The sequence below is a fragment of the Prenolepis imparis genome, unplaced genomic scaffold (genome assembly GCF_030444845.1).
Source record: "Prenolepis imparis isolate NDT839.2.m4 unplaced genomic scaffold, iyPreImpa1.0 SCAF_103, whole genome shotgun sequence".
Classification (NCBI taxonomy): domain Eukaryota; kingdom Metazoa; phylum Arthropoda; class Insecta; order Hymenoptera; family Formicidae; genus Prenolepis; species Prenolepis imparis.
Genome location: NW_028141261.1, coordinates 62078 through 73794, shown reverse-complemented (window position 1 = coordinate 73794; position 11717 = coordinate 62078). Strand labels below are relative to the sequence as shown.

The window sequence follows — 11717 nt, the reverse complement described above, 5'->3', positions numbered from 1 at the left end:
ATCGGCGCGTAATGCATCATGGTCTTTTATCGCGAAAAAAAACACGTGTCCCGACGTGTTCATTGCGATAAGCGCGACCCCCCAAGATCCCCTCAGATGGAGAAGGGGAGGTACCGCGTGGGTGGCCGAATGTCGGCAAAATTATCGCAAAAGAATTCTTCCTAAACAATGAGGAAGAAACGTCGCAGCCTTTGGGCAGGGGAGGGGGAGGGCGGAAGTACCGCCAAAGCGCGTCGCCTTATGGGGGAGGGGAGGGGAAGTACCGCGAGGGCGGCCGAATATCGGCGCTCACTTTGCGGTGTTTTGTTTATAATAAAACATGTTAGATAATTCAAAGTAATACAATACGCTGTTTTGTTTATGAAAAACAATACGCGATAAGCGTCTCCCGCACAGCGATAAGCGCCCCCGCCCCGCGTGACGTCATCACCCCTCGCCAACAAGATCTCCCCCGCCCCGCGTGACGTCATACCCCCTCGCCTCGGAGAACCCCCCCGCCCCGCCCCCCCTCGGAGTATTCGGATTAGAACCGGTCTAGTATTCCTACTTGACACAAGAACGATGATTACAACAAAAGCGTTATCACGACAAATGTTAACAAATGAAGAACGACAGTATGCGAACTACGCAAAATGGAATTTTCTGCCGCGAAAAACGTGGGAAACATGTACGTGCATGTGCCGCATCACGTGACAATCATGGCAGAGGCCGTGTTCTGAAATTCATTGCCATTATTGAAAAAGTAGGATCTCTCCTTTTTTACTGAACTCCTGTTCCTAATGAACACATACATGTAAAATAAAGACAAGAAGATAGTGCCGAAATCAAATTAATTTTGCATTCACATAACCTTTTTACACAGAAACAGTATACAATTGTACAATACAGAGAATACAATTGTATTCACTATGGGTGCACAAGATTTAGCATGTTATATTAATGGTATAGCGTAATTTTGGTATAGCGAGTCATATATTCGATCAAAATAATTTTCTTAAAATGGAAATGTCGAATTTGTGAAACTTACTAATATTTTAACCTTCCCAGACAGCACATGGATGTCTTTTGGACGTCCTAAGGACATCCTTTTTTCTAGGCGGGATGTGCAGAGGATATCCTGTTATATTCCTGATACTTTTTCAGGATGTCCTGAGGAATAGCAAATGAGCGCCTCATGCTATACCTAAAAATATCCTCAGGACATTCTATTTCAAAGTCCTACGGACGTCCATACGATATCCATAAGACATTGTAATTTTTGAAACGTCCATAATACATCCAGAATATGTTATTGAGGTACTTTACAGGATAATTTAAGGATTAATTTAGACTTACACATACATGAATTGTTTTACTAATTTTAATTTTATTTTTGCACATATACGTATATATAAAAGCCAACATATTTTCCGTATGCATATATAATTTATTTAAATATATAAAAATAAAATTCTTTTAAATGAAAAATAAACATTCTGCAATTTAACATACAATTTAATGAATAATTAAAATTAATTTTTTTGATACACTAAATATAATTTATATAAGATATATATATATATATATATATATATATATAATAAAATGTTAAGTATAACAAAATTTCAAAATATAATCATTTTAAGTAATTAATATAACAGGATATCCTCTGCACATCCCGTTTAGAAAAAAGGATGTCCTTAGGACGTCCAAAAGACATCCATGTGCTGTCTGGGAAGGTTCAAATATTAGTAAGTTTCACAAATTCGACATTTTCATTTTAAGAAAATTATTTTGATCGAATATTTGCACTGATGAAGCGTTATGTAATTATAAATTTGTTCGCATTAGATATATTATATTTTACATCCTAGGTGTAAAGAATATTTTTTATGATCTGATATTTTTTATGATCAAAAACAGGATGTCTATTTCTAAATATTATAAAAAAGTTTCTTAATCTTTCGCCAAGTATTTTTGTTCAAAATTCTAAATAAAATTAGAAAATTTTTAAATACATTTTTAAATTAAATTTTCCTATTGCGCTCTTTCTAAGATTTTCTAGCTCATACAATAAACATAAACTCGTACAATAAACATAAAAAAAATACAGTCATTTAAGTTTTAAATATTAGATTTGACTGTATGAAAAAGTATTGAAAAAGAACTGAACCTATATCTATTAAATGAAATAAAAAAATAATTGTATCTTAAAGTATTAGGAAATCATTTTACATTGGTTTTTTATATTATTCTTGTAGAATATATAAAAAGAATAAAGGTGAATTCACACACACATCTTGGCAAAAACGCAGAAAGCAGACAAGCAGAACTCGCGTTGGTAGTAAATTTACTACCACCAAGTTTACTGCCTAGTTTACTATCAGCGCGAGTTTAGCTTCTGCTTTTCTGCTTTTCTGCCAAGGTGTAAATTCTCTTATAAATAAGCGTTTGATATCAAATTAATTGCACAGAAAATACAAACGTCACTTCGGCAGTCTCTTGAATTGTCTTCTCCGAGTGATCAAATCTTAGCGTTTTTATATCACAATATGATCGTCACCATCGATGGACGAGGTGTTGGACGTAACTTCGGGTCATCGGGCCTCCGTATATTGAACATCAAATTCTTTCAAAGTCGGCAATCGTTTCTTCAACGACTTAAATATCTGGACCCTAGACGTTTATTCTTAGATATTTGGAGCAATTTATTCATCTAAAGTTGTTTCTTCTGCTTGATCCTGATCTTCTTGTACAGAAGCTGTATCTGCTCTCTTATCCATGCTAGAATAATTTTTATAGCAAAATTTTTTAGCAAATTTTTACATAGATTTACATTGTAATGGATTTACATTGTAACATATATTTTTTCAATAAATTATATTTATTCGATTTGAAAGATTGAATATCTGTTTCTATCAAAGATTTATCTGCAAACTTAAAATAATGTTAAAGTTGTAATAGTTTTCTCAAAACTTTTCCTTAACAAAATTTAAAACTTTATATAATATATATTATTTTATTATTCAATAAAATTTATAAAAAATAAAGTAACATGCATACTTTTTTTTCTTCATACTACGTTCACTTGCATGCCTTAACCAGGATTTAATTGGTTCTGATATCTTCTGTTCGGTAGCCTCAGGAAAATAGACTCGTACAGCACCTATATTATGTTAAAATGTAAAAGTATTTAAAGAGAAATATTTAATAAAATATTTAAAATAAATATTTTTAAAAAATAAAATTCTCTGAACTGAAAAAGTTAAGTAAGATTATAAGAATGAGTAAAAAAATATAAGATAACATTAAATATAGTAATTAGAACAAATCCAAATTGATGTAACTAAAATTGATGTAATTAAAACCGAAAATAAGTTTCAAAAAATATTTGAATTTGTTTTTTAACAATATTTTTTATGTGCAAAAAATATCTCAAGTACTTATTTTAGTAGTTTACATATTATAAATAGAAATTGTATTTACCAAATATAATTTTTCGTAGATATAAATCAAAAAATGAACGTTTTTTCTTTCCGCCAATGTAGCTAAATAAACTTCCAACTGAATCACTCAGAAGTCTTCGTATGATGTTAAATGTAAGTGATTTAATATCCGATCCACCTATTCGTGCCATTTGCACAATCTAAATAATAAATAAATAATAAATAAATTTTTTTATAAATAAATAAAATAATTATACAAAATGTAAGATGTGATTGCCAGTCGAATTTTAAAAACAAGGTTAAGAGTATTTTATTGACCAACACTGGCTAAAGCAATAATTCTTTTATTACGACGTTTCGACCCTAAATTGGGTCCTCTTCAGGCTATTCTTTAATGTAACGTGGTAAACCCTATACGCACATGATGTTATGTTAGAATGTCATTTGTCAGACATTCTAACATAACATCATGTGCGTATAGGGTTTACCACGTTACATTAAAGAATAGCCTGAAGAGGACCCAATTTAGGGTCGAAACGTCGTAATAAAAGAATTATTGCTTTAGCCAGTGTTGGTCAATAAAATACTCTTAACCTTGTTTTTAAAATAATTATAATTATAAATTAAATAAATAAGTTTAATTTTTTTGATTCAAATATTTTTAAAGATTAAAAATATGCATACCAATGCTTTACGATTTATTTTATTCTCAACTAATCGTTGTCCGAATTTTTCTAGCTCTTCTAATGTTTGTAACGGAAAGAATTCCATGTAATCTACTTCAACATCTTTCTTTTTCACTTCACCATCTAATACAAAAGTTTGGATTTGGTTTTGTATACTATCTAATTTAGTGTTTATATTTTTCTGTTCCTCATGTATTGTTGATATTTTGAAGTCCATATCCAATAATTTTCGTATAACATATCGTTGAAAATCTATTGTTGCTGTAAATAATATATATATATATATATATATATATATATATATAAATATTATAAAATAATAAAAAACACGTTTTAAAACATAAAGTATATATAATACATACAAATGTAATATAGAATACATGGAAATGTACATTACAATATATTACAAATCAATACTTACGAATTATAGAATCAGTTTTACAAGTTTCAAAGCTGAGCTCTTTTTCTTTGACATTATTCTGATTAAAATCATGCCCTATACGAATAAAAAAAACAAAAAATGTAAAATATTAAAATTAAATTAGTTGACAACTATTTAATAATACTAAAATATAATAATTTACTGAAAATACTGAAAATATAAAAATACTGAAAGCAATACTAAAAATAAAATTATTATAAAAATTATTGCTGTAAAAATTATACATATTTATCGATTACCTGTATTTTTATTTATTGAAGAAGAAAATGTTTCTACATTTGTTTTGTTTGGGGAATTTATATTTGAATTGTTATTTTCATATTCGGTCAGTTTTGATACATTTTTATCTATATAAATGATAAGTAAAATTATTATTGTAGTGTATATATTATAAATCTTTTTACTATATTAATATACGCTATAAATTTTTTTACTAACTTAATGGCATTTTAATTGCTGAATTTTCATGTGACTGTTTATTAAGATTTTTTTTATGTGGAAGCTTTGGATATGATGGTACACGAACACGTTTTTCCTCTTCACTAAAACTTTCTTCACTACTTATAACAGGCTGGCTCTATGTTTTCTACTCTTTTTTAAAGTATCATTATCTTCACTTTCAGAATTTAAATCTGATATAAATTCTGCTTTTTTAAATTTTTTTATTCCTTTTTCATATGTACCTTAAAAAAATAAAATTATATAGCAAATAGTAATTATTAAAACAAAAATTATTTTTTATTTTTAAATTTAAAAAATGCTTGTTAATTATATATTTTACTATAACAATTACACTCTAAAGTGTAAGTATTGTAAGTTTGTAAAAATATTTTTAAAAAATTTTCTATAAGTTATGCTACGAACATGCTATATTTAATACTATTTTAATATTGAAGAATATTGAATGAGCAACAAAATAAGAGTACAATTAATTATCTATATATTAATGTAGTTATTTATGTATATTAATGTAATTATTTATTTTACTTTTTGTATGTACTTACTTGCAGTTGCTAAAATCCTTTTTATTTCATGTTGCGGCCATCTTTGAAATACATTTTTGCACAGCTTTTTTAAATTTTTCGTTTGATGTGAAAGTAGGCCAATATGCATATTTATTATTTTCGGTTACCCAAGAAGAGGGTATCATTTCCAGTCCATCAATGAACTCTACTATGGCATACTGTTCCATAGCTCCAAATTAACAGAAATAGAGATATATTAAATATATTTAATATATATATATATATATAAACACAAAATATATATGTGTTAGTATACATATACATATATATTATATATTAAAATATAAAATATACATTATCTAATTACAATATCTAAAACCTATATATATATATATATATTTTAAATTCAATTTATTAATGTAACAATGGAAGTACTACATATTTATTTTCTAATAGTGGTAATTTAACATATTTTGTATCAATATTTTTTATCGACCACATTTGTAATTGACTTAAACTATGTACACTAAATATTTGTAATAATGATGACGGACATGGAATGTTGTAAAAATCTTCCTTGTATAAAAATTTGCGACCTATAATTACATCTACATTGAGATCTTTATTATGTGCTATGTTTTCTATTAACACAATAGTTCCATCAACTAATGCGCAACAATTATCAGCTTTTACATCTATACGTAAAGTCATATATTCCTTTCTTATTATTTTATATTGTGGATTGCAACAACCTTGTATTAATGGACCAGATGAATGAATAGATCTCAAATCTATTGTAAAATGATCAGTTTCTTCTGTCATAAGTTTTTCTGCTACTTTATTTTTTTCATGTTCAATGTATCTTCTTACAATTTGTTGTAAAGGTTTGTCATGTTTTTTTAACAGTTTTTTCAATGTTTGTAAATAATTTTCATATTTAAACGCACTAAAATTATCTAGTGGACCAAATTTTTTTACATCTTTTACAAGATGAATAAGACCATGTACATTGTAAGAAACGTTATGTGTGCCATAAATTAATGCAAATGCTTTAACGAAATGTTCTAATAATTCTTGACAATAATTAAATAAATCTTGTAATTTATTGGAACATAATATTCTAATAGTTACATGTAAAGTTACAAAATGATCATATATATCGCTACGAAGAAAATTTTTAAAAACTACAGGTCCTGTATATAGAAGCAGTTCTCGATATTCTGTTGCTTTTCACAATTTCACATAAGTTAGTGATCGAGGCTTTCTTACAAACTCACATGGCACATTTATTTTTAAAATATTTTCTAAATTTGATGATATGCTTTGACGTTTTCTATTTTCTAAACGAAATTTTTTATCACCAAATAACCATAAATATAATAAACGTCGCGTAACCCCTAGACAAACTAAATGCATGTAATCTAATGGTATATTATTTATAAAATCAAAATTAGGAATTTCTTCAACAATTGTGGTTCCAATATGAAAATTTTCAGTCTTTAATCTAAAATCTAGATCTGTCCTCAATGGAGCATTTATTTCAGGAAAACAAACTTTATTACAACGGAAATCACCTTCAGTTATACATTTAGTGCAACTCGAATAGCCAGTATGTCCTTTAATTTGTAATATAAATGCTTTGGCTGGAGTATCACATATTATCGAATCTATACTACATTTAATGTGTTTATTATTGATAAAAATTCCATCATTACATAATAGTTTTGCTTCTTCTATGAATTCTTTTAGAAACTCTTGTGAATTAGAAGGTTTTTGTCTACATAATATGCACCAATAACAAAAACTTGTTTTGATTGTTCTACGGAACCCAAAATTGGCCACAGTTGTTGTTACGAAGACTTCGATAATGGTAGACCATCAATATTTATACTTATTTTTATATTACTTAAATTTTTTGAAAGAGATGAAAAATTATTTTCTATTGCCTTTAATAAACCAAAATGATAATATTCTCCGCTAGCACAATTTCTAATATTTGTATTTCTTGGAGTGCGCAAAAGTGTTCTAGGATCAGATGGTATGTCATGATGACATTTAACACATGTATATTGTTTTATTCCTCTTAAAAGACTACGTAATGATGCCTGTGCAATGTTTTCTTTAACTGCCCAACTGGCAAGAAATATTTTAAAATCATTTTTTTCAGTATCTGATGTATTATTATCATCTTCATCATTATTCAAAAATTCTTGCTCAAATAAAGGTAAAAACTCATTGTTTTCATTTTCGCTGCTTGAAGCAGGATTTATTTCCTCAAAATCACTATCATTTGATAAATTATTTGCATCCATTGATATATCCAAAACATTCTCAATGATTTCAGATGTTGGTTCATTAGATAATATTGGTTTATTAGATGATATGTTTGAATTTAAAGCTTCATTAATTATATTAACTTCTAATTTTCTTACTTTTCGTTGGGTTGGAGAATTAATTGTAAAACTTTTTTTTATAGTTAGGATGTGGCATCTTAACCTTAAATATATTTATTTCTTATTTTCTAAAAAATTGTAAATGTTAAACTCTTACCTTTTGATTCCTCCTTGAGGATTCACAACAACTCAAATATTATAATGTTTTAAACTTGCACTTAACAGGCACAATTAATAAAATTGTCGATCGAAGCACTGGCACTGCTAGGCACAATCAGGCGCATATGGCATAAAGAACCGGGAAAATTATATGCGACGTCATTTCGTTACTTTCATTACTAAGATACTGCGCATGCGCAATATCTTTGTTACTTGCAAGTCCAACAGTTCATGTCGAAGCATTTTCTTACACGTTTTACTGATTTTAAAAAATATTTCATCAATCTTTCAATTTAATAAAAGCAAGAAACAATAAAAAAACAGAAAATATTCTTACATATACAAGCAACATATATATGACAAATATATATATATATATATATATATATATATATATGTTATATGTTGCTCATATATGTATAAGAATATTTTATTTTTATTGTTTTTCTTGCTTTTATTAAATTAAAAGATTGAATCCCTAACATGCAGTATACATGTTTGAAAGACGTTCAGAGGACATCTAGAGGATATTCTTAGGATGTCCTCTGGATGTCCTTTGAACGTCTTTCGAAGATATGTGCTGATATATATGTATATCCAGTGGGTAACCAGTAAGCATCCAGTTCATTTCTAATGGATGTCCTATGGATATTAATGGGACATAATAAAATTATATTTATATATGCAAATATTCTATGAATATTCTATATTAAAGCAAACTGAAAATAATTGTACGTTCTTATTAAATTATATTATATTATTATACAAGTATTTTTAATTAGACTTTACACTTAAGGAAAAAATATAGATCTTTATGGAACATTTATAAATATATACTGACGTTTTAAAATTAAATTAAATATTTTATATAACTAAAGGTTATCATATATGCATATTAAATCTTTATATAAATATTTGCACAAAAATTCAAAACGTCCTATAAATCTCCCAGGATGTCCTGGATATATTCAGGATGATCCTGAGGACGTTTTGTGATGACTCGGTTATTAATAATTTAATTTAGCATTGTAACTACGCAATATAAAAATGTAATATAAAAGCAAATATTATATTTATAGTTTTTCGATTACTTACATCTATTATAATGGCATAGACATCAGTCGAAGGACTTTTTAGTAGGATTTATATATAGTGATAAAACTGTGTCAATTCTCTCTAGGAATCTCTTATGACATATTATTTTCAAATAAAACGGTACTTCACTTTACAAATACGACACAAGCACGATGATTACAACAAAAGCGAAAATCACGACAAGGACTGAACGATATCATCCATGATATCCGATGTGAAATGGCATCCTTGTATCTTCTATCGTGAAAACGGGGAAACTTCTATCGGGAAACATATACGCAATATATGCAACATACTTTAGGGCGCCTTTCCACTGAGCGCGTGACGCGCTCAGTGGAAACTAAAAGTTGGATCAATTCAAAGGCGCGTTCCGTTTCACGCATATGCGTGCATTTATAGTACACGTCACGTTTACTATAGAAAATGCGCGCATATGCGTGAAACAGAATGCACCTCAGTTCTTGACGCTCGGCGAAATTTTCTGATTGGCTATCGCGTCGGCTTCCGCCACGCGTAACGCGTCCTGTGTGCAGAAGCTCTTAATTAGTTTTGAAATTATTAGCAAAATTCTTCATTTTTTACGTGTCTGTCATAAAGAAAGAGTTATATGATAGTAAATGTATTTTCATTTTCATATAATTTACAATTAGTTATGTAAAACAATTATATATACTTGTTAAAGTCGGAAAGAATAAATTCATATATGTTAAAATCGCGAATAATAAATTTACACCTGTTAAATTCGAGAATAATAAATTTATATATAAAACTCGAACATAATAAAATCTTATCGCCGTGCTGCCTTTACAAAGCGGATAATCCGCAAATACGCGTTCAATAACAAACGTCTTTGTTCTCAATGTGTTTTCTCGTCTTCGTATTTATATCTCATATGTAATCAACAGACAACCGTTTCCACGTTTCAAGGAAATATTCGACGATTACTCGGAGCTTGGGATTCCCTTTCTCCGTTCTTCGAAATTTCTAGACGTTTCCCCGAAGAGTTTAAATACCGAGGATACGACTGTCTCGGGGCTCTTATCGAAAATATAATCGAGTAATAAACATACGCGAATACAAATCTAAGTTAAGTGCGAACACGGCGATAGATTAACTTTCTGTACTGCGATCGCAAATCTTTCAGTGACTGCGAGTGCGAAAAAGACGAACTCTTTATAAAAGACGTGACTTTAATGGTGCTCGGACATTTCAAGAGTTAATTTAATCTATGTATTAACCGCGTCCGCATTTTCGACATTACTAAAATAAAGACATTCTTTTCTAATAACGGATCGCCTGTATTATCGCACTTCTCTTAAACTCTCAATCTCCTCTTTCGCTCTCACTCTTTCTCTCTCACTCTTTCTCTCTCACTCTCTCACTCTATCACGCTCCGCTGTTATCTCTAAACCTCACCGTCAAGCTGATACACAATAGCATTCGCTATCCTTCTCGCTCCTCAGTCTTAGCGGAATCACATTCCCTCTTTCCGACTTCGATTCTCTCTCGCGATCAGCAAACTTTTTCTTCTCAATTCGCCGCGACGAACAAAAAAAACGGACAGCTCGCGCGTGAACAATACTTTTGTATACACTATATACTTACATTTATTTTTCCTTTTACATCTTTCTCTTTCTTTAATTTGTAAATGTCTTCAATATCTGTTATCATAATAATTACGTTCTTTTTTAATATATAGGGCCACCGCACAAACTTTTCAGTAACGCGATACGTTGCATTAAGTATATTATTAACCATATGTAATCTGAAACTTTAATCAACGCACAGAGAAAATCGTAAACGTAGACGTATTTTCTCTGGGCGTTACTAAAGTTTAAGATTACCTATGTATACTTAATGCCACGTTTACGTTTACGGAATAGCTTGTACAATGGCCCTTACTATCTTCTTATCTAGAATTTTATATTTATAAATAGTATCTTAAGGTATTTAAGAAAGAGACAACAGATTCTTTTGATGTTGAAAAGAAAATGTCAAATCTGTACCGTTGAGAATAGAATAATACCAGTTGCAATTATAAATATTAATAAAAATTTTAAATTAGGATAAAATAATATTAAAAATTTAAGATTATATTATTTCTCAGATAGTGATTAATAATAGAATAAAAAAATCTTATCCAATTATTTCCTCCAATAGGTATTAGTCAAGATTCTTCTCCCTTCATTTCTGTTGTAGGCAAAACAAGAAATAAATTCATTCACTTCACGGATGTCAAATTTAATATATATTTTTATAAAAATGTCAGTCTCATAATTAAATATATATTAATATGTATATATTATGCATATTAAATATAACATTGAAAGTAAAGTTACACAGTTGTGAAACAATGAGGAAATACATGGATGTGGAAAATGTATTAGAATTTCTGAATATCTCGAAAATGCAATGTAGAAAAAAATGATGCTTTTGAGATCTTTAGAAGTTCCGATACATTTTCCATATCCATATATTTCATCAGTCTCATAACAGTGTAAATTTACCTTCAATTTTATACTTAATATATTTAATATATATTAATATTATAT

The 11717-nt window shown here is 28.8% G+C and overlaps 1 protein-coding gene and 1 pseudogene across 1 annotated transcript; both read right to left on the bottom strand.

The window, feature by feature from the left end:
• Nucleotides 1-2622: 2622 nt before the first annotated feature.
• LOC145947582 (uncharacterized) lies at nt 2623-3616 on the bottom strand. The gene is made up of 3 exons (XM_083057377.1): nt 3466-3616; nt 3043-3145; nt 2623-2763 (listed from the first exon to the last, which is right to left on the bottom strand). Exons 1-3 carry the CDS (start codon nt 3614-3616, stop codon nt 2688-2690), a joined length of 330 nt encoding a protein of 109 aa, XP_082913503.1. The 3' UTR covers nt 2623-2687.
• Nucleotides 3617-5932: 2316 nt separating this feature from the next.
• LOC145947579 (uncharacterized) lies at nt 5933-7955 on the bottom strand (annotated as a pseudogene).
• Nucleotides 7956-11717: the final 3762 nt, after the last annotated feature.